The sequence below is a fragment of the Camarhynchus parvulus genome, chromosome 4A, assembly GCF_901933205.1.
Source record: "Camarhynchus parvulus chromosome 4A, STF_HiC, whole genome shotgun sequence".
NCBI classification, from domain to species: Eukaryota; Metazoa; Chordata; class Aves; order Passeriformes; family Thraupidae; genus Camarhynchus; species Camarhynchus parvulus.
The window spans coordinates 18,519,302-18,547,135 of record NC_044600.1 but is presented as its reverse complement, the minus strand read 5'-3'; the positions used below and the strand labels follow the sequence as shown (position 1 = coordinate 18,547,135).

Below are 27,834 nucleotides of genomic sequence, written 5' to 3'. Positions count from 1 at the left end.
CACATCCATGGTCACACCATGGGGACAGTGTCACATCCACAGCCATGCCATGGAATAGGTGCCACATCCATGACCACACCATGGCACCAGTACCACACCCATGGTCACACCACAGGATAAGGTGCCACGTCCATGGTCACATCCATGGCTATGCCATGGGACTGTCCTAGAGAGTCCAAGTGCGAGCTGTCACAGCCAAGCTGTCACATCCTCCTGGGCTTCACCAAAGGGGCAAAACCCATCCCAAAGGGCCTTGAGACACCAAGTTGCTCCTGAGTGATGAACAGATAGCAGGATTGCCAGAAGAAAGCCCTTGGGTATCCAAGCTCCAGCACCCCAGTGCCACCAGGAGCCTTGTCAGGAGCTCAGTCTGCAGTCAGGGCTGGTTTGAGGTGAGCTGGGGGTTCCAGTCTCTGGTAAGACCAGACAGCGTCGGGGCCGGGCTGGCAGGGCTCTCCTGCCGCCTGGGCCGTGCCTATGTACAGGTCCTTCCCTGGGAGAAGGGAAGAGTTTGAGCTGCTCTCGGAGAAGTGGGAAGGGAGGCAGCTCCTAATTCTGGTGCCTCTTCATGTGCAGGGCCAGGTGGTCAGAGCGGGAGAAGCAGCGGCCGCACGCCAGGCACTTGAAGGGCTTGGCGCCCGTGTGCTTGCGGTAGTGCCGGGTGAGCTCGTCCGAGCGGGCGAAGCGCCAGTCACAGCCCTCCCACGTGCACTTGTAGGGCTTCTCACCTGCCCGGTGACAGCCACAGGTCACACGTGTGCCCAGCCCCCCCAAAACCCCCACCCCTGGCCTCTGGAGATGCCCCCATCAGTGGCACTGCCAGGGCTCCCTGGTGTGCACAGCCCTGCTGAGGGAGCGCGGGTTGAGCTGCTTGTCCCTCTCCACCCCCTGCCCAGCCTCCCAAAAACACCCCCAAGCCCCTGGGAGACACCCAATTTCCTTGGCACTGCCAGGGCTGCACACAGCCCAGCACCACCGAGGGACTGAGCTGCACCAGCCAGGTCCTGCCCCTCTTCACCCCCTCCCACTTTGCCTTCTGGTGCTCTTCAAGTTCCTGCTGGATTTTGGAGCATTCCTGGCAGAAAACAACTTGTGAATTAGGTTGGTTTTTTTCAAATAAAAAGTCAGAAATTCCTAAGGAAGCTGTGAGTGGTGGGAGGCACCAGGAGGAAGACAGGGCTCTAAATCTAAATTTCAATCCGAAAAATCTAAATTTTTTTGAAACCACCATCCAATGTTGGTGGCTGCCCAATCCCTGGAAGTGCTCAAGGCCAGGTAGGATGGGGTTTGGAGTAACCTGGTCTAGTGGAAGACATCTCTAAAGGATCAGACAGCCTTTAAAGACCCCTCCCAAAGCCAACCATTCCAGGATTCCATGACCTAATGCTCCACACCTCCGAGTTCCCCTGCCAGCAGCTCTGTACACAACCCATTGTGTTTCCCTCAGTGCATTCAGGTGATGTCACCCCCGTGCCCTCTCCCCCTCCCTCCCAAACACACCCATTCCCAACCGAAATCCATTCAAGCACAGCACCTTCCCAGCCAGCTGGGAACTGCGCTGGGGCAGCCGCTTCCCGCCGGGCCACGGGGCTGAGCCCTGGCTGCAGCCCTGTCCCCACGCAGGGCGTGGTGCTCTCAAATATTAGTGCTCCTCTTAACAGCTTGAACAGGCAGGCAGGGTTCAGGGAATGTGCTGACATTCCCGACCTCAAATATTTACCCTTCCCGGGGCCAACTGCCGGGCGCAGCGGCGGCGGGAGCGCACGTCCGCACGCAGCACGCGTGCACGGGCATGTGTGCCCTGCCCTGCCGTGCTTCCAGGGATTCCTTCCTCCCCAGGCTTCCAGGGAGACCTTCCCGTGCTTCCAGGGAGCCCTTCCTCCCACAGGCTGCTCCATGAAACCAGGGAATCCTGGAACAGCTCAGCTTGGGAAGGACGTAAAACCGTTCGTGTTCCACCCTGCCCGGACCAGGTTCCACCAACTTCCAGGGATTCCTACAGTGACTTCTAGGGATTCCTTCCTCTCCGTGCTCCCAGGGAGACCTTCCTCCCACAGAGCCAGGGAATCCTGGAATGCCTTGTCTTGGAAGGGACCTTAAAGCCCATCTTCCCCAGACCAGGTTCTACTAGACCACGTTCCACCTTCCACTAGATCCAAGTCCTATCCAACCTGGCCTTGAACAATTCCAGGGCTGGGAATGCCACGTTTGGCCAGGGAAGTGAAATCAGCCCCAGCAAGGTCTCCAGTGCCTTGCCTGCAGTGGATAAAACACAAAACCATGGGTACATGGACCTGGAGGAGGTAGAGCAGCAAGAGCACATCCCACTCCTCCAAAAACCCCTGGATGCTGCTCCATGGGAAAGGGAGAGGGCTTTTTATGGCTCAGGTAAACACAGCACTTGCAGAGGATTTACAAGGAGTTGGTGGAGGTTTTATGGGACTTGGGACATGCCAAGACAAAGGTAAGATTTTCCCAAAGGCAGGGTTTGCCCAAAGGCAGGGTTTGCCCCAGAATAGGATTTTCCCCAAAGGAGGATCCTCTCAAAAGCAGGATTTTCCCAAAGGCAGGATTTGCCCCAGGGTAGGATTTTCCCCAAGGTAGGATTTTCCCAAAGGCAAGATTTTCCCCAAAGTAGGATTTTCCCCAAAGCAGGATTTTCCCCAAGGCAGGATTTGCCCCAAAATAGCAGAATTTTCCCTAAGGCAGGATTTTCCCCAAAGCAGGATTTCCCCAAAGCAGGATTTTCCAAAGGCAGGATTTGCCCCAAGGCAGGATTTGCCCCAAAATGGCAGGATTTGCCCAAAGGCAGGATTTTCCCAAAGTTAGGATTTGCCCCAAGGTAAGATTTTCCCCAAAGTAGGATTTCCTCAAAGCAGGATTTTCCCAAAAGAAGGATTTTCCCCAAGGCAGGATTTGTCCCTTGCAGCCCAGACCTTGTCCCCTGCAGGTCACCTGGCTGGGTCAAGCCCTTTGCTTTCAAACAATGCCAGGTGGATGTCCAGGACACAATCCCAAGGTTCCCCATTGTCCCGGGAGCTGGCTGCCTCTCCCGGGACAGCACGGCAGGGCGGGCTCAAACAAAGGATCCAGGGTGGCATTCCCGCCCCGGGGGTTTATGTTTAACCTCACAATGGCACCCAGGAAATGAATGGTGGCTCCAGCAGAGGAAAACAGCCGGCCATGGCAACGGAAACCACAAGGAAAGAGCTCCCAGACCAGGCACTTGTCAGGCAGGGAATGGGAGAAGGGACATTTTTAACTCTTTGGGTGGTGGAGCTGAGGCGGGATTTGGGGTGAGCCCTGGCTCTTGCAGCTCTGGTGAGGAGCTCAGCACAGCTAAGGCCTCCAAAGCAAAACACAAGGCTTAAAAACATTGGATGCAGAGAAGCTGGGCCAGGACTGTAGGATGGTTCTGGATTGGATTCCCTGCTTTTTGCTCATCCCACACCACCACCAGTGGTCCTGACTGCTCAGCTCACACCCTCCCTCACCTCTCCACCCTTTCCTCTAAGAGCAGGGGAAAGAAAGGAGGCAAAGCCACTTGGATTTCCTGCATAATTACTGGGAAATCTGGAAAACCACAGAATTTTCCTGGATTTCAAACCCACCCAGGTTTTCCTGGGTACATCTTTATATGTGATAGGTAAGGAGGCACCCAACTCATGGATCCTGTCCCGGGCACAGAGCTCCCACCAGAAGGGACAAGAGATATTTAATTTAATTTTAAAGGCTTGATTCCAGACTGTGATAAACCCCTATCAGCACCCAGCTCTGGGACAACATCCTTCCTGTTCCCTTTCTTCCAGCCCTTCCGTGCTGTTTTCCAGCCCCTCGTGCCCAGCCCCTGCCAAAGAACCACCGTGGCTCAGGCACAAGATGAAATTCTTTGTTTGAAGGGCTGATAAGGGGGGCAAGGAACGGAGCCAAGAGCAAGGAGCAATTCCCAGCCACAGAACAGGCTTTGGTCGTTGTTCATAAAAAACAGAAGTGAACTCTGGGCCTGGCTTAATTGCTCTCAGTAAAGATCAGCCCTCCTATAAAAGAGATTTATGAGGGCACTGATGGTTCCTGGACTACCTGGGGATCTGATAATGTTTCAGGTATAATAAATGCCTTAATGAGGGCACCAGGGCTTGAATGCAGAGTGTCACGGAGCTGGGACCAGCCCAGGGGAGCTGTGCTGGGAGCTGCTCCCTGCTGGGCTCCCTGTGGCACCCTCAGTCCATCCCCTCATGGACTGGAGCCCATCCCTGGGTGGGTTCAGAGGGAATGGAACTCAGGGAGACACGAGGGGCTCCTCCCCTTCCCTGGGAGCCCTGGTGCGGGGGTTTGACACAGATGAGATGCCCTGGTCTCCTCAGAGATCCTAAAGGTGCAGCACAGGCCTTATGCAGCCCTCCTGCAGGATCAGCAGGATCAACCCTGGGTAGGATTTGGGACATCTCAAGGGAAGAGCTCAGAGTGACAAAAAAATCAAAGATTCAAAGAACAGATCGGGTTGGGAGGGACCTTAAAGCCCATCTTGAACCACGGTAACTTCCACTGTCCCAGGCTGCTCCCAGCCCCAGTGTCCCACCTGGCCTTGGGCACTGCCCAAGGGGCAGCCACAGCTGCTCTGGGCACCTGTGCCAGGGCCTGCCCACCCTCCCAGCCAGGAATTCCTTCCCAATATCCCACCTAACCTTGCCCTTTTTGTGGGGGTTTGGTACCTGAGGCTGGCAGCATTTCCTGGAGCTGCTCTTACCTGTGTGAGTCCTCTGATGTGCCTTCAGGTGGGAGCTCTTGGTGTAAACCTTTGAGCAACCTGCAAGGACAGAAAAAAAGCACAATTTCCCTGTGAGAAAGGGGCCCTTGCTCAAACAAACTCTGATATTTGAGGGGAGGGACAGAGCTGGGCCATGCAAACAAGCCTGGCTTGGGCTCCAGGAGCATTTGCTCTTAGGCAGAGAGACTTTAACACCTCCTCCTGCCACATGGGAATTGTGCTGGGAATTAGGGGGGGACAGCCCAGCACAGAGGTTCAAACCCCCCTTCCAGCACCAGGATGAAAAGCCCTGATTCCCCCACGTTCCTGGCTCTGTGCTGCCCTGTCTCTCTGGGCCCCACTCAGAGCTGACAGGACTTTGCAAGGCCGGGTTTTGTAACAGTCCTGGCCCAGCAGACGTGGTACCAATGTTCCAGGAAGCAGGAAACAGCCAGGGACAGTCACAACTTGGCTTCCAGGTCCCAGAGCAGGGCCAGGGGGAAGTGTTTTCACAAGACCAGCATGAACAGGTTTCATCAAAGACAGTGTTTAACAGAAACACCATGGCTGGGGAACAGTTCCAACAGCAGGTATCTCAAAAGGAGTCAGTTTAACTCCTCTGAAGTTTAAGTTGGATAAAGCTTAAGGAAGCCTCTGCTGCCCTTTCTGGCCCTGCTGCTTTGTGTTTTGATGAGGACATTCAAATATGAATTTGCATTTTTATGATCTCCACAAGCAGCACAGGGATATTTTTCCTCCCAGTGTTTCCAGCCAGCCCAGAGGAGCCTCCTGCTCAGGATCAGCCCTTGGTCCTGTCCTGCTCAGGTGGGGCAGGAGCTGCTTTTCTCCTCCTAGGCAGGAGGGACAAGAGGTGGTGACCCTGTTCAGTTTTGCTTCTGGGGCTCTGAAGCTTCAGCAGCCCCTCAAATTTGGGAGAGAGATCATGGAATGGAGGAATGGCTTGGGTTGGAAGGGAGCTCAAAGCTTTTACCATTCCATGGGCAGGGACACCTCCCACTGCTCCCAGCCCCAGTGTCCAGCCCGGCCTTGGGCACTGTCAGGGATCCAGGGGCAGCCCCAGCTGCTCTGGGCACCTGTGCCAGGGCCTGCCCACCCTGCCAGGGAACAATTCCCAATTCCCAATATCCCATCTATCCCTGCCCTCTGGCACTGGGAGCCATTCCCTGGGTGCTGTCCCTCCATCCCTTGTCCCCAGTCCCTCTCCAGCTCTCCTGGAGCCCCTTCAGCCCCTGCAAGGTTCTGGATGGGGACTTTACCAACAGCTCTCTCATGTCCATCTGGTTCCAGGTGTGAAGTCTCCAAGCCCCTCTCATTCCTCACAGAGACCAGGTTGGTGAGAATCCCTCACCATTTTTCCTGACTGGAGTCACCTCCAGCTGAACCTTTGAGGGAGGGATCACATGGATCTCTGCTCCATCTCTGCATATACAGACCCAGGATTTATTCAGCATAGATTGGGGGGTATTTTTGGTTGTTTTTTTTTTTTTTGCACCACAGACCAAAATCCTGCTAAGAGCAGCTTTGCCTTGGTGCAAATCCTGCAGGATGAGCCTCTGAGCAGTCAGACACGAGGAATGTGCCTGATACCAGCAGAAGATAAAAAATTCAGCACAAACCATCAACCACTGGCAGCTTGTGGCTCAGAAAGTCCCTGATCCACAGGGTGCCAGAGAGTGGGAAGGTGTAAGCACAGAAAGATCTCTCTCAGCCTCTCCTGTTCTTATGCAGCTCCTGGCATCATGGCTGGAGATGGGATCTGGAGCAGGCAGAGCCTCTGGGCTGGCCTCAGCCACTCCCATGCCAGGGAAAGGGTCAGTAAATCTCCCCGAGGCAGTTAGGAAGTGACTTTCCTCACTCACACACCCCCACGGGAAAGCTGTTTGCTAACCCACAGCTGCTCAGCCCTGGGGATCAGCCCAGGAAGTGGGAGGTGTGTCCTGAGCCCGGGAGTGGCTCTCAATGGCATTTGCTTCCCTGGTGTGTGCCATGGAATCCCAGACTGGTTTGGGTTGGAATGAAAGCTCACTCAAGTTCCACCCTCTGCCAAGGGCAGGGACACCTCCCAACGTCCCAGGCTGCTCCAAGCCCTGTCCAGCCTGGCCTGGGACACTTCCAGGGATCCAGGGGCAGCCACAGCTGCTCTGGGCCGATCCCCAGCTTGAGGACTTGGAGCAAGCTGGGACAGGAAGCTGTCCCTGTGCATGGCAGGAGGTGGGATGACATCCCTTTAAACATCCCTTCCAACCCAAGGCACTCCATGAATGCCCTTGCACAGCTCCTGCTGCAGCACGTGGAGCCATGAAGGATGGCACAGGGATGTTCAGTTCATTGCCTCTTTGGAAGATCAGAACTCTCAGAGTCCAGCAGGTGGGAATTCCTTGCTGGTTTTCCACCCACTGTGAGAGAGAGAGGGAAAGGAAGGGGGAATGGGAATGGCAGAGTGGCTTCAGTGGCTGCTTGGGGTTGGGAAGGACTAGAGCAAAGCAACAGCTCAGGAGCAGATTCCCAAGTGCAGATTCCCAGGAGCAGATTCCCAGGAGCATCCCTGCCTTAGGAGCTTTGCTGAGTCACTTTTGCCAGAGTGTAAAGGGAGAGGGAAGGAGACACATTGTGCTGGTGGGATTAATCTCTTCTACTCCCTCCCACTTCCCTGGGGCTCCATCCACAGCTTCACCCCAAAAGGATCTCAGATTATCCTCCCTGGAGTCTCCCACCCACCCTCAGGGTACCAAGAGCCCCCAGAGGCCCTGTGAGCACACCTGGGTAGTCACAGTGGTGGATCCTCCTCTTCTCCAGCTCGGGGTTGTTGCGCCGGTTGTACTTGGGGGGCTGCATCACCACGTGGCCCTGGGAGAGGCCCCCGACGCCGGTGGGCCCTGGGGGCACCTGGGCCGACTGCACCAGCTTCAGTCCAAAGGTGGCCTCGTAGGAGGGCGGCGGAGAGATGGTGTTGATGAGCTCGGGCTGGTTCTCGGGGCTGCCGGGCTGCGAGTTGGGGGGCGAGGGGGGCAGAGTCACCCCCGGGGCGGGATAGAACTGCCCGGAGATGTTCCCAAAGCTGCCCTGTCCCTGGGCCACGTGCGGGTACTGCTTGAGGGGCCCCGCTGGCTGCACGGCTCTGTGTGCCACGCTGGCCACCGAGCCCGTGGACATGGTGACCCCACTGAGGCAGCTGATGGCCGTGGTGCTGCTGGAGGAGGAGGCCAGGGTGGGAATGTCGGCGCTGGCGGCGCCCAGGGGCAGCTGGAAGAGCTGGGATTGCTGCGGGTGGGCTGACAGCGGGATCTCCGCGGGCATCTCCTGCTTGATGAAGATGTTGTTGACCGCCACCGACTGGGGCATGCTGAACACGCTGGTGAAGTCGGGCAGGGTCTGCGTGGGGCCGGAGGAGGACGAGCAGGGCTGGGAGAAGGCGCTGCCAGGCTCGGATTTGATCTGCGGGAAGGGGGCCACGGGCTTGGGGGGCCGGTAGAGCCCCGTGCGCAGGTGGGTGGTGTCGGGCAGGATGACGTTGATGTTCACACTGTAGGGCGCCGAGCTGGGCTTCTCCGTGGAGAAGAACTCGTCCACCACCGAGGCGCTCTCGCGGCGGTACTTCTTGTCTGGGAGCATGGGCACGGGCGGCACCTCGCTGGACAGGTACTTGTCCATCTCTGAGCGTGCCTGCGGCAAAAACACGGACACGGGGCTGGGAACGCTGACCCTGACTGCCAGCGGGGGGAGGAACACGGCCCGCGGCGGTTTGAGCCAGCAGGAAATGGAGGGAGCGGTGGCGACGGCCCAGGAACCCGAGCTGAGGTGATTTAGCTCCGGGTCTGACTCAGCCAGACTCCCCAGGGCTGAATCAGCGTCCTCTGCCCCACTTCCCCCCTCCCTATCTCCCTGATAACACCGGGCAGCCTGGAGAGGATGCAGGTAGGACAGAAATCAAACCTGATAAAGGGAAGCAAGCTTTGGGTACAAAGCTTTGGCCACGCAAGCAGCAGCAGTGAGCACTAGGGATGGGATGAATCCAGCCAGGATCACACCTCAGGCACACTGGATCTGCAGCCCACCCTGGACATGCTGGCTCTGGTCTCCTTTAAACTCAGCAGCCTGAGGAGCGCTTTATTTTGGAACAGTATCTTTAATGAACTGAGGAATTCTAGGACAACACCTTTAATTAATTGGGAATAATTCAGGCCTAGAAATCTAAGTGATGTTGCCACTAATCCAGCGTGTTCTGAGCCTGAAATGGGAACAGTTCCTGCCTTCCTGCCTCACCTGGGCAGTGACTCAGCCCTGGCCTAACCTTTGGGTTAGTTCTGGTTTTACAGAGCTGTTTTTACAAGCCTGGCTCCTCCAAGCTACCAGAACCTCTGGGCTCCTTCCCCTCCTGCTTCCTGCCTGCTGGGGCATCCCACTGGATCCAGGCCCAACAACCCAGCACCCTGATGGAGCAATCCTCGAGGAAATCCATCCTCTGGCACTGGGTGACTCAGTTCTGCCCGCTGTGGCTGCAGATCCCAGCACTCAAGCTCTCGTGTGGAGCTCCAGCCCTTCACTGCGTGGTTCCCAAGTGTCAGAGCCCTCATTCCCACGGAGAGCAGCTGGAAAAGGCCCAGGTTTCCCTGGCAGAGCCTGGAGCACACTCCAGGAGCAGGAGCTGAGCTCAGCCCACGCCCTGAGCCACTTCCAGCCCTGAACTGTGTCACCACGGTGCCATGGGCCAAAGTCAGCCCTGCTGCCACCTCAGGGCTCTTAACAAAGCTGGGTGGGAGCCAAGAGATTTCCTGGCCCTTTCCAGGGAAAGGATCACGGAGCTTGCAGCTCACTCAGAGCCTTTGCACCTTAGGGAGCCCTGCTGGCAACACATGGCTGAGCTGGCTGTCACCCAGGCAGGGGACAGCCACCAGGGCACCCTGGGCCACTCGGGAAGGAGCTCGGGAGGCCGGGCAGGGCAGGGCCAGGGTGCTGTGTGTACACACACAGCTGGGAATCCTGCAGAACCAGGGAATTGTCACGTGTGGAAAACACCTCTATGGGCATCAACCATGACACCGCTGTCCTCATCAAACGTGGAGGTGCTGCAAGTTCCTGTCCTGGTTAAAGGAAGCTCCAAAGCCCCTCTGGAGAAGGAACCCTGGCTCAGGCAGAGCCTAAAGCTGCTTGTGAACTCATGGGATATCCCAAGGATTGAAGGGATCCACAGGGATCATCCAGTCCAGCCCCTGGTCCCGCACATGGCACCCCAACAACCTCACCCTGATTGACCAAACATTCCTGGAGCTCCATTCCCTGGGGAACCTGGTTGGTGTCCAGCACCCTCTGGATAAGGAACCTTTCCCTGCTATCCACCTGGCACAGCTCTAGCCATTCCCTGGGCCCTGTCCCTGGTGCCTGCCCTCCCTCTTTACCCCGAGGCATCAGCAGGGAAGGCTGGGAGGGCTGCAGCTCCACTCCATCCCCATGGAGAGCTCCAACCCCTCCCTGCTGGGGCTGGGCGGGTTCCTCCCTCGGGAGAACCACGGCCCAGCCTTGGAGCCCAGCCCTGGGCACTCCTGGCACCCGGGCTGGCACGGGCCAGGTTCCCTTGGGAATCAGCTCGCCCCGGGCAGCTCGGGATGCCACACATTCCTGAGCCATGAACGGCCCCACTTGGCAGGAGCAGGGCAGGGTGAGTGCTGGCTGCCATTTCCTTCACACTTCCCTTATCTCTGGCATTTCACTTTCTCACCTCCAGTTCCCAAGGGAAGGTCCTCCTACCACAGGCAGGAGAAAATGGGGAAAAGTGTGGAGCTCAAAGGGCCTTTCCAAACTAAAGGATTCCATGGAGGACCCGAATTTCCATGGAGGGTGATGCCTCAGGTTTAGCTTTTCTATTTTTCACATTTTGTACTGCTTTAGTGTGGGGTCTGGGCTTCACATGAGGGGATGGTGAGCTCTGTGCACAGAGCAGGGAGACAAAACAATTCCTGCTCCAGCTGGGCACCAAGGACAAATGGTGTGACACTTGGGGACACGGGTCAGTGGTGGCCTGGGCAGTGCTGGGGAATGGTTGGACCTGATGGTCTGAGAGGGCTTCTCCAAATTAAGCAATTCTGTGATCCTACAAAGTCCTCAGCTCAGACCAGCACAACTGAGGTGACCAAGCGCCACTCAAGCACTCAGGTGCTCCTGGCTGTCACTGCTGTGCCCCACAGCCCGTGGGGACACACAGGCCATGGAGGTGACAGCGACACACACACAGGGGACTGGCAGAGAGGGAGGGACGTGTCCCAGCTGGAAGTGGGGATGGAAGGGGGGAGTAGGAACAGGGAGTGAGGAATGTCCCAGCTCAGTCCCTTGGGCACTCCCGAGCTCCCTCTTCCCAGCAGGAGCAGGAGGATGCAGGGGAAGGAATGAGGGAAGGTGCTCACCTCCAGGATGAGCGGCGGCATCCGCTGGTCCATCCTCATGGGGTGCAGCTGTGGGAGGCAGAGCTGGGTTAGTGGGGTGTCCTCCTTGCCTTGGCCACCCCAAAGACCCCTCAAATTCCCCTGGCCAACGAGGGCAGCACCCCCAGAGCCTCCCAAAGCCTCCCAGGTCTCCAGGTGTCCCCCTTGCCAATGGTGTCTCCTGCCGCCCCACACCATGGAAGCAGCTGGTGGTTGCCCACCATGGGTTGATGGTTGCCCACCACGGGTTGATGGTTGCCCACCACGGGCTGATGGTTGCCCACCATGGTTGGAGCCTGTCCAAGGAGGAACAGGGAAGCCTCTTTGGAAAGAAGAGACAAATGGGAAGTACCAAGCTCTCCTGAGGAGGCACAGCACCTTAAATCCCTTTATCACCCCCACACAGATGACAGTGAGCTCACCAACGTCCTGCATCTCTCCCTCTGCTGCCTCTGCCTCTCCCAGATTCCCACAGAGGGCTCAGGGCTCTTCCCAGATCCCTCAGACCCAGATCCTTTCTCCAAGGTCAGTGCTCCAAACAGGCCCCAGCCCTGCAGCACCAAGAAGAGGGGAAGAGATCTGGGATTCCTCCAAATCCCAAACCAGTATTTGCCAGGCTCCTGTGGGCTCCTTCTCATCCCACACCGTTCTCCTGCTCACTGCCAGGAGTTTCAGATCTCAGAGCTGGAGACCTCACCTCCTCTGCCTGTCCCCTTCCATGGACAGCAGTGACCTGGGATGCTCAGCCCATCCCCCCTGCAGGAAGGAGCCATTTCCTGGCTCTTTTGGGCAGGACTGAATTGATCCCACACACAGGGTGCTCAGCTCATCCCAGCAGTGCACAAATGTGGGCTCATGGGGAAAGGCCTCAGAGCCTTGCAGATGAAGAGCCAGCAGGTTTTCAGTGGGGTTATGGGCCCAGTTTCCCTCACAGTCATGGCCAGGCCAGCCCTGGGGACCAGGATGAGGGCAGGAGGCACCAGAGAGCCCTGACTGCATGGCCACAGCTCCAGCAGCCACCACGAGTCAGGGAAAGGGGAAACACCAACAAACCCTCTGGGAGGCCAGAGGGACTGGGATCCTTCCCAGAGCCCCACAATGGCTGAGCTGGAAGGGACCTCGAGGCTCATCCCATTCCACTGTCCCAGGCTGCTCCAAGCCCTGTCCAGCCTGGCCTTGGGCACTGCTAGAGATCCAGGGCCTGCCCACCCTCCCAGCCAGGAATTCCTTCCCAAAATCCCACCTCAACCCACCCTCTTTGATTTGCAGCTGTTCAGGAAGGGAAAGCCAACAAGAAACTCCTCTTACAGCCAAAGCACTGAATTCTGAGGGGATTTTCCCTCAAAAGTCACCCAAGTTTGACCCTGGAGAATCATCTCCCCAACTTGTCAGAGAAAGAAAACCAAAATAAAAACATGGAGAAGGCACAAAGCAGCACTTTGTCCACTCCAGAAAGGCCACAGGACAGCAGTTTGTGTCTCTGGACTAGCACTGTTACACTCAGCACACCCAAACCTGGTGGCCAAAATTCCCTGGAGGATGGGATAACCTCAGGAGCAGCCCCTGGGAGAGCTGCAGGGTGTGAATCCCCCAGCCCCAGTAAAACCAGTTGCTCAGTGAGGAGAGCAACGCCATCCCACCAGTCCAGAGGGGGTTTTCCAGGAGCAGGATTTTCCAGTGGTTCATAGGGGTGGACATGAGCCCCTCCAGCCCTGGCAGTTCCCATAAATCCTGCAGGAGCCTGGGATTTATGCCTGGATCAGATGTCCCAGCCTGGGGGAGCTGTTATCAGCACAGAGATCGATTCAAGCAGAGTCCAACACAAACATTTCTTGGCAGGCCCCAGATAAACCCGGATTAACCACGAGCACGGAGAGCTGGGCTGGGGCTGGGGTGGGACTGGCTGTCCCCTGATTAAACATCTCCTAATCTGCAGGTGATAAATGACAAACGGCCCCAGGAGGAACATCAGGTGTTGTCACCTCCCGGGAGCACCAGGGGACAGGAGGGAAATCAGTGTTTGCTAAACAGGCACCAGAGCTCTGAGGGTGGCACAGGGGGGGACCTGGGGGTATTTCACCAGCCCTGGGCCCACTCCTGCCTGGGCACAGCTCCCAGCCCTTCTCCCAGGTGGGAGAGTCCCTCCCAGCTGGATCCAGGCTCCTGCTCACAGCCAGCCCCAGCGTGGGGGGCTGCAAAGAGCTCTGGGGACAGGAGGCAAGAGAAATGTCACCTGTGTCCATGCTGGGCATCAGGAGCACCCAGCCCTGAGGCCCAGCACCACAGGGATGTGGAACTGCTGGAGGAAATCCAGAGGAGGCCAGGGAGCTGCTCCAGGGCTGGAGCCAGGCAGGGAGAGCTGGGGGTGCTCACCTGGAGAGGAGAAGCTCCAGGGAGAGCTCAGAGCCCTGGCAGGGCCTGAAGGGGCTCCAGGAGAGCTGCAGAGGGACTGGGGACAAGGGATGGAGGGACAGGACACAGGGAATGGCTCCCACTGCCAGAGGGCAGGGCTGGATGGGATATTGGGAATTGGGAATTGTTCCCTGGCAGGGTGGGCAGGCCCTGGCACAGGTGCCCACCCTGGATCCCCGGCAGTGCCCAAGGCCAGGCTGGACATTGGGATTTGGAGCACCCTGGGACAGAGGAAGGTGTCAGGCTGGGTGATCTGCAATGTCCCCCCAGCACAAACCAGTCCCTGACTGATGATTCCCGGACCTGGGGGCTCAAGGAATGGGGGAGCAGCAGCAGGTGGCTCCAGCAGGAAGAGGGGGCTGTCCCAGGATGAGGGACCTGGGCACGGGTGTGGCACAACGGCCGTGGTGCCACAACCCAGCCCCGGCTCTTTCTCCTCTGTGCACCTGCACGAAACTGCAGCCTCCAAGGGAATCAGCAAACAATGGGCAGGATAATCATCAATCAACCCCCCTGGCACGGCCCTGGCAGTGCCCCTTTGCAGGCTCACTTTATAAATAGCCTGTATTTATATCCAGATTTGGTTCAATATCAGCATTTATTGTCTCCTGGTTAAATATTGACCTGGGTAAATATTTGATCCTCTGATCATTTGGGTTTGATACCGACCTGGATCGACGTTATTTTCTGTTTGTTCCTCACGTCTCCTGGAACTCTCTGTAAAACGGGATTAGCAAAGAAAGCCCCGGGACTCTTCCTTTCAAGTGCCCAACGTTTGCTGCTGTAAACAACAAAGCCTGTCCCAGATGGAATCTGTGGGAATGTGCTGGGCCCAGGGAGGCCCTGGATGGGCTCCGAGCACTCCAGGGTGAGGGGCTGCCCTCGAGGCACTCGTGGATTATTTGGGTTGGAAAACACCTCCAAGGTGACCAAGCCCAAGGCTGACATCATCCACCCCAGACATTTCCGCTTTTCCTGCCCCAGTTCCTGCCAGACAAAGGATGTCAGACCCCATCCTGCCCCAAGCTGGGTGTTCAGAGCACTCCAGGATGAGGTGCTGCTCCCAAACCATTCATGGAATTTCATTCATTCTCCAGGTTTGTGCCCATGGCTGGCCCAGGAGATGGGGAGGGTTATCCCAGTGCTCTTTCCTGCCCTCGTGTTGGAACTCCCTGAGCAGATGATGAGTTCCCAGGAACCAGGGAAGCTGGGAATCTCCATCCAGGCAGCCCCACTCCCAGACCTGCTGGCTGTGTTTGCAGTTCCTTCCCTCCAGCAGCTGATAAAGGCTCCCTCAAAGGCAATCCAGCTCAGGAATTTGTCACTGGGATCATGCCACAATCCCAAAGGCCAAGGGAGCCAGGGAAAACAGCCTCATCCAACTCCAAGGTCAAGGGGCTGCAGGAGGAGCAGCTGGGAAGAGCCAGGCTCCAGCAGCAAGCAGAAACCTTTCCAAAAACAGAGCCATAAATGGAGTGAAAAATAACAAAACCTTGGAGACACGGAGCGGGAAGGGAATGACACAGGAGCATCTCCAGATGTGGGGGTGGAGGGGGTGCCATGGTGACTTTGGGGTGGATCCACATTTTTGGGGTAGATCCCACTTCTGCAGGACCACTGAGAGCCACCTCAGCCCTGGACGGAGCTGGAAGGGAGGTGGGAATCAGGGATGGCCTCTCCCACTGCTCCAGCCCATGTGAGGACAACTCTCCAAGTGTGGGAAGGGAGGACATGAGGGTTTAAGGGAGCTGGACCTCCACAGCTTTCGGGATATTCCCATTCCACGATTTCTGAGCTGCTCCTGCTCAGCAAAGGCTGAGGGGAAGCCCCTGAAGGCAATGGAGGTTTTCCACCAAAGCTCCTGGAGGTCGGTCTGGGCTGATCCCTGGTGTGAGCTGCTACAGCCCCTTGGAAGGTTTTTTGGGAAAAGTGAAATAATTTAATGTCATTTCAACTCCTGGAAGATCGAGAGGCTTGGAGCTGCTCCAGCCTCAGCCAAAACACTCAAGGAACCCTGGGCTACATGGGCACAAATCAGCTCTGGATTTGGAATTAGCCAGGAGCAGGGGCCCCCTGCAGCTCCACTGCTCCTTCTGGACTCAGCTCCAGCCCAGAACTGCCTCTCCCTGACTCCTGGAGGCCACAATCCCCAGGATTCCTCTTTTCTGCTCCATCCCAGAACTGCCTCTCCCTGACTCCTGGAGGCCACAATCCCCAGGATTACCTGGACAGATTTATCCACCTGTCCCTGCCAACAAGACACTGGGATTGTCTTTGACCTTCCAGTTCCCCCAGTTCCACATCCCTGCCCCAGGTCCTGAAGGTGCTGTGGGAGAGGTTTGGAGCTCCAGGGAAAGCTGGTGGGATTGACTCTGCTTCCCCCAGCCCCTGTGGCAGCTCACTCTCCTGTCCAAGGCAGCTCCCAGGGCTGACAATGGAATGAGTCACTGGCTGCTTGCTGGGGCTTGTGGAGCCCTCCTGGCACCCAGATCCCATCAAAGAGGCCACAAATTCCCTTCTTACCAGGCAAACCACAGGGCAGACCCCGGGCAAGGTCAGGTTTCACGTGCAGACAGCAAATCCCCCCATCCCTGCAGCCCCAACTTCCTCCCAGAGCAGTTGGAAAACAAAACAAACCCTGAGGCAGCCTTGGGTTGGGCCAACCCTTCCTCCAAGGCTGAACATCTCCAGGCCAAGGAGATCTGCCAGAACAGGGACTGAGGGGGACACTGGAGCACGTCCACTCCTGCCACGTGCCCTGTGCTATTCCATGGAATCCTGGAATGGTTTTGGTTGGAAGGGACCTCAACCATCACCTGATTCCACCCCCTGCCACCAGCAGGGACCTCTGTGCTTCTGGTGTGGTGCTGGCAGCAGAAATCTGGAGTTTCCTCCAGATATCCAGGGCCCTCCACCCAAACCCTCCCTTTCCACACTTTCCCTGTATAAAGGAATCCCCAGCTGCTGTTAATTAAGGGAAGCTGATTATGGCACAGGCCAATAACAGCTCCCAGAGGAAGCTCTGAGCCCTGGAGAAGCTCCAGGGGAGCATTTGGGAGCCTGGGCACTGCCAGCCCTGGGACATTCCTGGCATCCCCCAGGGGATGGCAAACCCCAAATTAATGGAGTTGAGCTCCTCCCACACCACAGAACCACAAAAAACCCAAATATTGGAAGCTTCCCAGAACAAAACGTTCAGAAATGTTTTGGATGAGCACCTGGGGAGATGCCCTGATTTTCCCAACAAATCTGGGGCTTTTCCACAGCTTAGAGAACATCAAACCTGTTCATTGTGAGGAATTTTACTATATCCAGCCATTCCTGGGTTTAGCTCCCTGAAATGTCCCCAAGGAGCAGCAAAAATTACGATTTTGTAGAGACAACATTAAAATATTTGGGGTAAATAAATATACAACCAAAAACCCCATGGTTAGATGGGCTGGAGAACACCCACATCCTCTGGCCTCTCCACGATGGGTTCAGATCCATGAGATAAATCACCTCAGGTGTGAGGGATCTGATAAGGGATGGATAATACCCGGCTTTTGGGGATAAACCTGTGCTTTCAGAGCAGCTACACGGCAATGAATTCTGTGCTGTTCCCTTCTCCTGCTTGCACTGAAAATCCTACAAAGAGCGAGGTCCTGAAATGCATTTTAATACTCACAAATCCTGCTCTGGGTGGGAACTTGAAGGTCCCTCCCCATCACGCTGAGAAAACAATAATTTTCCAAGAATTCTAGCAGCATTTCTGAACTCAATGAAAGATTCTTTGTTTGAGTTTCAAGCCGAGCTTGAACGGGGCAGAAGCTCTTTGATGTGGTAAACAGCCCATGGGGGTTTTTTTGGAGGGTTTTCATGCTAGCTCAAGTTCTGAGAACATCTGAATTGTAAACACGAGTTCTCCAATCCGCGGAGCCCGGGCGGCCCCTGTGACTGCGGGAATTCGCCAATGGAGCACGAGGAAAGCAAACACTGTAATCGAGCTCACAAGACGCTCGTAAGTGCGATTATTTGCAGTGGATGGGTTGGATAAAAGAACTCACTGGAGCAGGGAAGGAGAACAAAACAGCGCCGGGAGGTGACCGAACAGGTTTGAGAGGGGGAAAACTCCCGGGCGGTGATACACGGGCCAGAAATGCATTCCCCAAAGCTGGGCAGGGAGTTCAGCTGACGGGATTTGCCTCCCGCACAGCGCTCAGGAGGAGCTGGAGGGAAATCCGGAGCTCCCCGTTCGTTCCCTCCTTTCCCAGCTTTCCAAAAAGGAAAAAAACACCAACCACCAGGCGCTTTCCCAGCTAATCCGAGCGGTTGGCAGGTCGCAGGGAGGAGGATGAGCACGGCACACCTGGAATCCTCGTCCCCTTCCCGAGCAGAACAATCAGCCTTTGTCCCACCGGGACAGAGCCGCAGCTCCGCGGCTCAGAGTTCGGCTGTGCTGCTCCATGGAGCTGCTCCTTCCATCCTGCTGCTCCTTCCATCCTGCTCCTTCCATCCTGCTGCTCCTTCCATGCTGCTGCCCCTTCCATCCTCCTGCTCCTTCCATCCTTCCTCTCCTTCCATCCTGCCTCTCCTTCCATCCTACCTCTCCTTCCATCCATCCCCTCCTTCCATCCTGCTCCTCACTCCCTCCTGCTCCTGCCCAGGGAGCTTGGTGGGGTTTGGGGCCTCCAGAAAACTCCAATAATGAACATTGTGGATGAAGCCCTGGCATGGGCTGGGTTTGGGCTCACTGGTCCTACCCAGAGCTTCCTGCAGGCTCTGGAGCTGCTCTGCTGTGGGACCAGCCCCTGGCACACTCCTAGGCAGGGGATTCTCCTGAGGGTCTTCCACCAAAATCAGAGGGATAAATGGATCATTTCTGGGAATCTGTCCCAGCTCCTTGTCGCCCTGCAGACACCTGCCAGGCACAAAGCCCATCAGACTTGTAAATCCACAGGCTGGTCCCAAAAACATTGGGATCAGCTGATCCCAAAGCAAAACAGAGGGAAGGATCCCTCCCTCTGGAGATCCCTCATGCAAGGCTCCACCAGCTCCCAAACCCATCCTCATGCCAGAGGGATCAGGTGTTCCCATTCCTCCTTGGCAAGATTTAACTTCCCATCTCTCCCACCCCATTCCTGCACTCCCTGGAGCCAGCACCCTTTGGAAATGGATTTTGCATGGAATTTCTGAACACTTCTCCAAAGCCAGGAGGATCCTCAAGGGAGGGAATTCTCTCCAGGCATCTCATTCCAGATCCACAGCAAAATTCCAAAGCAGCCATCTCCCCTTTCCCTGCAGAAAAGCCAAATTTATTCCCTGCCTGCAGCTCCTGAGATTCCAAGGAAATGAATCATCCCCTGGGAGCTGTGCTGGGCACTCCAACATCTCTCCTAAAAAGTAAAGGAGCTTTATTTATGGGAGGCAGGATCTCCTGGCCCTGACCATCACCCTGGTTCCCAGGCACTGGAGCACCAAGAAGCAGGGAAAGCCACCCCTGCTCCAAGGGACAGCCACCCTCAAGCCACCACAGCCACATTCAGGACAAGGATGCACTGAAGGAGGTGCAGGACGTGGCACAGGGACAGGGCAGGAGTGAAACAGCTCCTGAAAGCTGGAGCATTCCTAAAAATGCTGGATCCAGCTGCTCCTGTGATCCAGGAGCAAAAGCCCTGCCAAGATGAAGTCAGAGGAGCAGCACAGCACTTGCACCCTGTTCCACAGTTGATTCATGCTGCTGGAAGGGTCTGGCAGTGCCACTCCCAGCGCTGAGGAGGTGAAGTGCCAGGAAAAGCAGGGAACAGCACTTTCCTCATCCCATCTCATGTGTCCAAGCACCCCCCAGATGCTGGAGATGTTTTACTCCTCCTGAGCCCCCCCTCAGCCCAGAGAGAGCCAAGGACAGGGCGGGGAAGTGCCTGTGGGGCAGGAACTGGGACCAGGGGACACAAAGGGAGCCCTTTGCTGCTGTTCCTCAGCCTGCAGCCAAGTAAAATCCCTTTCCACACTCATCAGCATCTTCCTTGTTTCCCACCACAGCCTCAGCCCCACCAGGAGCTCACCAGCCCCACCACAACTGCCCTGGGGCCTGGCACAGGCAGGAAGGGGTTAAACCGAGAGACAGGGTCGGGGGTTTGTCCTTCTGTCTCTTCCCAGCAGCTCCTGCCCTCTCTCAACAGCTCTGGACCCCAACACCAGAATTCCCAGGGGACACAGGGACTGCCTTCCCAAACCCTCAAGGACAGCAGGTGGCAGAGCCACCTCCCCACAGCCACAGGGGAGCCTGGAGGAGCCAATTCCTGCCCTGCCCCTGCCGGCCCCGGGTGATCCCAGGATGCTTCTCCAGCCCCAGGGGCCCAGGAATGCTGTGGCAGCCAGGTGGGAGCAAGGATAAACCCCCAGGCCCCTCACTCATCCAGGGAACCTGACAGCCACACAAAGGGATCAGCTCCTCCTCTCCTGGAATGTTCCCTGGACATTACTTTATTATTATTATTATTATTATTATTATTTATTATTATTATTATTATTATTATTATTATTATTATTATTTATTCCCTCGAGTATCAGCCACTGGAGATTTAAAGAGGAAAATGCTTTTTCTGGCTGATCTGACCCAAATCAGGAATGAACAGTCCTTTCCTCTCACAAGCCCTTTTCCCTCCTCTTTTCTCTGTTTTTTTTTTTTGGTTGGAAAAGCCAAGGAAAGGGAAAATTTGATTGGAAATTCCACAAAGGATCTGTTTCCACCTGAGCTGAATCCAATAAAATTTTTGACAGCAAAGAGCTCCCACCTGAAAAGCAATTTGAGGGGGATATATGGCAGTGGGACTTTGAAATCACAGGGATGATTTGCTCCTGCCTCTTCCTAAGCTCGGGCAGCCAGAGCACAGGAACTGCCCCGAGCTGGAGCCTGACAGGTCACAGCCTTTGGCACCTGCCTTGTCAAGCTGATAAAAACCCTCTGGAGCAAAGGCTCCCCAGCCCTGCAGCTTCCAGCTCCTCCAGCCTCCAGGCAGGGCTCCCACAGCACCACAGCCTCTGGGAGAAAGGGGCCAGGCCATGGAAACTCCTGCCCAGGGGCTGTGGGCTCCAGCCGGGGCTCTCGGGGTGTCCCAGCACAGCCCTGCTCCCTGCGTGGCTTTGGGGATCCATGGCATCCATGGGACCTGGCCGGCTCCACAGCTGCTGTGCCAGGATCCCACTGCCCAGGAGGGACACAGGAGGGTCACTGGCAAAGGGTGACACCTCCAAGGCCACCCCTCAGCTGCCACTGCCCCAGAGAAAAGTGGGACCAAACTGGGAGGAGAAATTGCACCTTTCCCCTGGAAGGGCAGCAGGGATGGGGTGGGGTGAGGGTGTCCCCAACCACGGGTGTCCCAAACCATGGGTGTCCCCATGAGGGGGACAGGAGGTCGCTCATGGCCAGCCAAGGCCACACTGCCTCATCCCACCCGGACAGAAAAAGGCAAGAAGCCAAGCTCACCCTCCTCCAGCCCATTTTAGGGGGTTTGGAGGGAGCTGACAGCTTTCCCCCAGGACAGGCCCTGGGGACAATCCCAGCTTTCCAAGAGCCACCACCCGTCTCTGATCCAGGTGATCCCCAAACCACACACGGAGGGGCAGAAACCACACAGGGGAGGGAGGAATGGCTCCCCTGTTTGACCCCACAGCCACGAGCACCACTGACAGCCCCTGTGGATCCTGGAGCTCCAGGAAATCCAGGGATGGAGCCACGGCCTTCACCTCCCTCTGTGGGACACAGGCCCAAAATGGCCCTGGGCACTCCGGCGACGTGGGGAGCAGAGCAGGGGCACTGGGGACGTGGCCCCAAGCCTGGCTGGTGCCACCCAGGCTGGGGTGGCCTCCCGGGGGTCTCTGGAGGAGCAGAGGCCGGGTGGGGGGCCCTGCGTGGCCCTGGAGTCGGGCCCGCAGCACTCCCGCCCCGCTCAAAATGGCGCTGGGGCCGTGGGGTTGGGGTTAATCATTACCCCGGGCACCCCGCGCCCCACGGAGCGGGAAGAGGGGAAACCTCGGCTCCAGGGTGGGGCCCGGCCCGCCTCACCCTCCCTGCAGCAGGAAGAGCGGCCGGAGGCTCTGGGGGTGGCACACGGAGCCTGCTCCCCCACATGGGGTGGGCGGAGAGGGGGGGGCCCGCGGGAACACCCCAGAGCCTCATCCCGGCCTTTATCTGGGGGCAATGCTGCCAGGGAATCTCGAGGAGCATGCCTTCCCCATGGCGGTAGTGGAAAAGTACAGAGAATCAAACAAAATGGAAAATAAGGTCCTGTGTCCTGTCCAGCACACGCAGGCACAGCAATCCCGACCCCAAAACCTTTCCCGGTGGGAGAGCCCCTGAACACCCCTGGCCTGCCAAGCCCAGGGGACAGGGACTGAACCCTGGAGCGGGAGCAGAGCCCACACGGGGGACGCCGGGGAGTTTTGAAGGCAGAGAGGAAGCAAAAAACCCAAACCAAAATTCCCGAACGAAACCCAACACGCCCAGGAGAAAAGCCAGCTCAGGGGGAAGCGGGAGCCCACAGAGCCACGGAGGTGTCGCAGCCACGACGGGAGAAACAAAGCAGAATTCAGCCCAAACCCAGGGGCACCTGAGCGGGCGGGAGCGGCCCCTTCCCTGCGCTTACCTGCGCCAGCTCGGGAGGGGTCTCCAGGGGCCGCGAGGGGCCTTTGATGTCCTCGAAGACCGGGCTGTCCTCGCTGGGCTCCCCGGACATGCTGACGGGTTTGAGCGGTGCCAACACCGCCGCGTCCACCAGCCCGCTGCTCATCCCCCCGCGCCCCGCACGGGACAGGGAAACAGGCCCGGGAAACGGGGAAAAGGGAAAAAAGGGGGAGAAACAAGGGAGGGGAAGGGGAAAAATCCCCCTGAGGCGAGGCGGAGCGAGCTGCGCGGGTGGGAGGCCGGGAAGGCTGTACCTGGCCGCGGGAAGGCTCTACCTGGCCGCGGGAGGAGGAAGCGGCCCCGGGAGCGGGCGGTGGTGCGGAGCCAATCAGGCTCCCGGCGCCTGGGACACCGCTCATAAAAGGGCGAGAGGAGCCCCGGCAGCGAGCCCGGGCCGCTGCAGCACCCCAAACACAGCCCGCGAGCTCTGCCACCGGCCGGGCTCCGACAGGGACCTCAGGACGATCCCACACCCCGGGATTCAATGCCAATGCCAACCCTGAGCAGGTGGCCGGGAGCTCTGTCAGCAGCCGTGACCCCACAACGTGCTTGGGAAGTTCCAGCGCCCCAGGATTCAAATCTCAAGCTCTGTCACCAGCCATGCTCCGACATGGAGCTCAGGACAATCCCACACCCCGGGATTCAATCCCAACTGCAAGTGGGTGGCCAGGAACTCTGTCACCAGCCATGATCCCACAGGGCGCTCAGGACAATCCCACACCCCAGGACTTGATCCACAGTCCCAAACTCTGGCACCAGCCGTGCTCCCACACGGAGCTCAGGACAATCCCACACCCCGGGATTTGATCCCGAGTCCAACCCCAAACTCGGGCACCAGCCATGATCCCACACAGAGCTCAGGACAATCCCACACCCCAGGATTTGATCCTTGATCCCAACCCCGAACTCTGGCACCAGCAGTGCTCCCACAGAGAGCTCAGGAAGTTTCAGCACTCCAGGATTTGATGCCCATTTCCAAACCTGTCGCAGTAAACTTGCCAAATAAAAAACACACTACAACACAAACCCAAGCTCCATCACCAGCCATGCTCCAACAGAGTGGTCAGGAAACCCCAGGATTTAACCCCAATTCCATCCCCAAGTGGGTGGCCAGGAGCTCTGTCACCAGCCTCCCACACGGATCTCAGGATAATCCCATACCCCAGGATCTGATCCCTGATCCCAACCCTGAACTCTGTCACCAGCCCTGCTCCCACAGAGAGCCCAGGAAGTTCCAGCACTCCAGGATCAATCCCAATCCCAAACCAAATCCCTGAGCCCTTCCAGGGCCTCATTCCAGGGCGCCCCCAGCTCCACCACCATCAGGATGGAGGGATCAGCCCAACCCCAAGGCCTGGAACACCCCCCAGCTGGGCCATTGTCCCCAGACTGAGTCCCCTGCACTGAAACAAGGGGGATATTCCAGTTTTTTACAGACATGGGTACTTTTCAATAGGAAGATGCCATTTTTGCATGAATGGGTCAATTTTGTATCAAAACTAATTTTGAGAGGAAATTCCTGTTTGCTCACACTTCTCATTCCCAGGGAGAAAAAGTGAAGGATCAAAAATAAAGGAGAAGGATCAAAAATAAAAGGGACAAACCCTAAAGGAAAATAAAAGCGACAGCTGGAAAAGCACAGACAGGTAGGAGGGCACAGGGTTCTATGGAGACACCAGGCAACTGTGTTTGGGTTTCACTTCTGGAAAGGAAGGAGTGTAAAGATCCAGAGATAAAGGGAATAAAAATTACCTTTCTGGCAAAGAACTGGGGAAAAAAAAAAAAAAAAAAAAGCCATTTTGCTCCAGACAATCCAGCCCTGATGGTCCCCAGCCCCTCCCCAAAGAAGAGCCTGGATCCTCCCCCTCTCTGTGTTCACCCATCCCAAATCAGCCCCAGGTTCCCCACTTCCCTGTGTGTCCCAGGCAGGATCCCACACAGTCAGGGATGCTGCTGTCACCACCTTGGGGACATCCCAGCAGCTCCAGGGGACCACAGGAGCAGGGGAAGAAAGTGGGGGGGCTGAGGCTGCTCTACCCCCTGGGCAAAGGGAGAGCAGTGCAGTGCTGCCAGGGCAGGGCAGTGCCTGTTCCATGGCACTCCTGCCACTCCAGGGCCCTCACATGGGGCCTGTGACTGCTCAGAGCAGGAGCCACAGCAGAGGTTTGGTGTCACAGCTGCCACCCCACACCAGGGACCAGAGCCATCGGCTGGGGGGGCTGAGCACCCCAGAGAGCAGAGCTTGTGAGCCCTTGGGAGAGCAAGCACGGGAACAGCTCTGGCCTTGCAGGGTTTTGTTTTCAGGGAAGCTGTGCTGCTGCTGGAACTCTCACCAGGGCTCCCAGGGGATGCCAGGGACAGGGGGACGTGTCACCAGCCCTGCAGGACCACACGGGGACAGGAGGAACTTTGTGGTGACGGTGGTGAGGGTGCTCCAGAGCAGCTGGGGCTGCCCCGGGATCCCTGGCAGTGCCCAAGGCCAGGCTGGACATTGAGGTTTGGAGCAGGATGATTATGAGGGATGTTAAAATTAAGGCTCATTTGTGTCCTTTTTTTGTCTAGGGGTATTATGAGTTGTTTTGTGACTAGGTTGATAAATCATAGCTGGAGGGTTGAGTCAGTTAGTAATTCATCGATTGTCTAGGGAGGGTAGTAAGAGAGCTGGGAATGTTATTGAAATGAGAATTAGTGGGATTCCTAGGAAGGATGGGCTTGAAAATTGGTTGAAGGAGCTTAAGTGGGACAGTGGAAGGTGTCCCTGCCATGGCAGGGGTGGGATGGGATGAGCTTTAAAGTCCTGCCAGCCTAAACCACTCCATGATTCCATTATAAAAACCAAAAGTGTTCTCTTTCTCTCCATCCCATGCCCAGCCAGGTGAATCCCAGGAGCAGGGCTCACTGCAGGCTGCTCCTGCCCAGCAGGGAGCAATCCACGATTTCCCAAGGCGGAGCTGCCCTTCCTGGCAGGGATGGGCCAAAGGCAGGCAGTGCCCTTATCTGCCCCGGGAGAGCGGCCTTGGGTCCCTCTCTGTCCCGGCCCTTTGCCCGGGGGCGCCGCCGGTCCCGTTGTGTCCCCACGTGCCACCCGCGATGGCGCAGAGATAAGGGCGGCTCCCCGTGACCCGGCCACCAGCGCGCTCCCTCCCGACATTGTTCACGTTTTCCTCCCTCCTCGCACGCAGAATTCCCCTCTGAAAAGCCGACACCGAGAGGCTGGAGGGGGTTTGGGAAGGGAGATCCTGTGCAGGGAGGGATTGAGCAGAGAGGGGGTCCCAACCCAGGGGCTGGGGCTGCTGGGGAGAACTGGGGAGCCAACCCCTGATCCCGGATCCCGGCACCCCGGGATCCATGGGAATGGTGAGGAAGGACAGCCAGACCCTCCTTCCTCTCACAAGGGAGCAGGAGGCAGGTGAAGCCCCGGATTACAGAGACTTCAGCTAAAAGGCAAGAAAGGCACCGAATTTTGAGGAAACCTGGATCAGGCTGGGACGCAAACCTCAGCTCCCACTCCCCACATGACCCCAGGCACAGGCAGAGGCAGCTCCAGCCTGTCCCCAGCATCCCCACAGCCACCCTCACACCTCAGCACTGGGCTGGCTCCCAAGGGACCCCCAGAGCCCCCACTGAGGTCCCACCCAGGAGGGGGGGCTGGGGAAGGGGCCCGGCCCTGCCTGGGGGTCCCTGGCCCATTTTCCCTCCCGCAGCAGCTCTTCCCTCCCTGCACGAACCCCCCCAGGCCGGAGCACCCACCTGTCTCGGGGCCGTGGTGGACATCCCCAGCCCGCTCTGGCTGTGCCTCCCTGGGCCGAGCGCGGGTTGCCGTGGCCAGGCCCCGCTCGCCTGTCCCCACGGCCGGCACACAAAGCTCTGCAAAGCTGCCGGAGCAGCCCCGCGCCTCCCCCGCTCCCCCACCGAAACCCAAAACCACCTATTTTTGTCTTTTCCTTTCTCCTCCTCGGGAGGTTTCCAGCCATCAAATGCTTCCCGGGAGCCCTTCAAAGGAAAAGCGGCCGCCCCGTCCCATCCACTTGCTAAACCAGTCTGAGCAGTGCCGGGCGGGCGGGCGGAGAGGCCCCGGCACCCCCGACAGGGACAGGGACAGGGACAGGGACAAGGAGCCGTCCGCAGGGACCGCGGGGATCCCAGAGCCAGGGCACCACCACCCCACTGTCCCCAAGGGACACGGGGGGGCCACCAGCCGGCAGGAACCCCCCAGCAGGCTGCAGAACCCCTCCCAGTCACTGCTCCTTCGGCAGGGAAGCGGTTCGGGGGTTGCTAAATTCTACTGCCAGCCATGGAAAAGTGCAGGCAGGGCGTGGGGAAAGAGCCCAGAGGAGATGGGAAAGCCCCCAGTAGCCGCAGTCAGGCAGTGGGGGAGCACTGGGAGGCAGGGAGATGGAGCAGCTGCTCCAGGAGTTCCTGGGAGAGGAGGAGGGAGGTGAGGAAATGGAAAGGCCTGAGGCTGAGCTGAGTCTCCAGGACAAAAATTCAGGGCGCCAAGGAGGGAGATGAAATCGGCCTTTTTTCCCCCCAAACCCCAGCCTTGGACCTTTGCCAAGCCTGGAAAACAACCAGAAGGGTTTTCTGGGCTCCACCAATTCCCAGGGGATGTGGAGCTGGATGTGCCACTCACGCCACAGGGTCTGGCAGCCACTGCCAGAGGGGCTTTGCTGAGGCTCAGGGACCACCTGTGCCCAGACAGGGGTGGCACAGCCCTCCCTGGGGGTCACCCTGCCCTGGGCACGTGCTGCAGGACAGGCCCAGGTGACAGGGATGGGGCAGGTCACGGTGAGACAGCCAGCGGGGAAAGTGCCTCAGAGAGCTCCAGGACAGCACAGAGAGCAGCGGGAGGCCCCAGGCTGAGCTTAAATGGGCCCAGGGGTGTGGGTGGGGATCTCAAGTGGGGCTGCTCAGAGCAATTGAAAGCCCTCAGGGCCTCACCCAGGAGGAGGCCGGGAAGAAGCACAGCCTGGATCCCCGGGATGGCAGGGCCAGCCCCTGGGGAGGGGTGGGCACCTGCTCCTGTGTGGCAGGACCCACACACGCTGTCCCTTTGTCACGGGTGTTTGGCACAGGACCCTGTGTGACCCCCAGACCTCTGCAGCTCCTCCCGAGATCTGGGGGCTGTCCCCCCATTCCCCCTGTGCCAGCAATCCCTGCCATGGCACTCGGAGCGGAGGAGCTGCAGCCCGAGCACCGGAAGGGTTTGATGTCCCCGTGCCTGCAGAACTCCGAGGTGCAGCCTTCCCACGGGCATTTTTGGGGCTCCTCACCCGTGCGAGGAGAGCACCGGGGGTTCAGCGGTGCCACGGCGGCCCCCGGGCGCTCGGGGACGCTCCCGCAGAACGGGGATCCCTCGGCTCCTCCTCCGGCCGTGGCTCAGCGCGGGCCGCTGGCGCCACCGGGTGCCCGAGCGCTGCCACCGGCTCCCAGCAGCGCGCCCGGCCGGGTTTGGGGTACGAGCAGCGCCCACCCAGCCCCCGGGCACTGCCGGGGTCCCAGCCCCACACACGGACTGCGGGGCGCCGGGGGTGCTCAGGATGGGGGGGGCACCCCATGACCAACCTGGGCAA

At 57.9% G+C, this 27,834-nt stretch overlaps 1 protein-coding gene across 3 annotated transcripts; it reads right to left on the bottom strand.

Moving 5' to 3' along the window:
- On the bottom strand, positions 1-26,157 carry LOC115914932 (Krueppel-like factor 5). Of its 3 annotated transcripts, none has more exons than XM_030967810.1 (5): positions 26,012-26,157; positions 11,167-11,214; positions 7,528-8,431; positions 4,748-4,807; positions 1-728 (listed from the first exon to the last, which is right to left on the bottom strand). In XM_030967810.1, exons 1-5 carry the CDS (start codon positions 26,033-26,035, stop codon positions 550-552), a joined length of 1,215 nt encoding a protein of 404 aa, XP_030823670.1. In that variant the 5' UTR covers positions 26,036-26,157; the 3' UTR covers positions 1-549. The 3 variants fall into 3 exon arrangements, with proteins under 3 accessions (XP_030823670.1, XP_030823669.1, XP_030823671.1); XM_030967809.1 differs by lacking the exon at positions 26,012-26,157 and adding an exon at positions 22,224-22,541; XM_030967811.1 differs by lacking the exon at positions 26,012-26,157 and adding an exon at positions 11,607-11,629.
- Between the last annotated feature and the right edge of the window lie 1,677 nt (positions 26,158-27,834).

Coding starts and splice junctions, on each gene's coding strand:
- LOC115914932 (XM_030967809.1), bottom strand. CDS start 22,367: ATGAGCAGCGGGCTGGTGGACGCGGCGGTGTTGGCACCGCTCAAACCC. Junction 8,432..11,166: donor TGCCGCCGCTCATCCTGGAG/GTGAGCACCTTC, acceptor TTTTTGCCGCAG/GCACGCTCAGAGATGGACAA. Junction 729..4,747: donor ACATCAGAGGACTCACACAG/GTAAGAGCAGCT, acceptor GTCACCGGGCAG/GTGAGAAGCCCTACAAGTGC.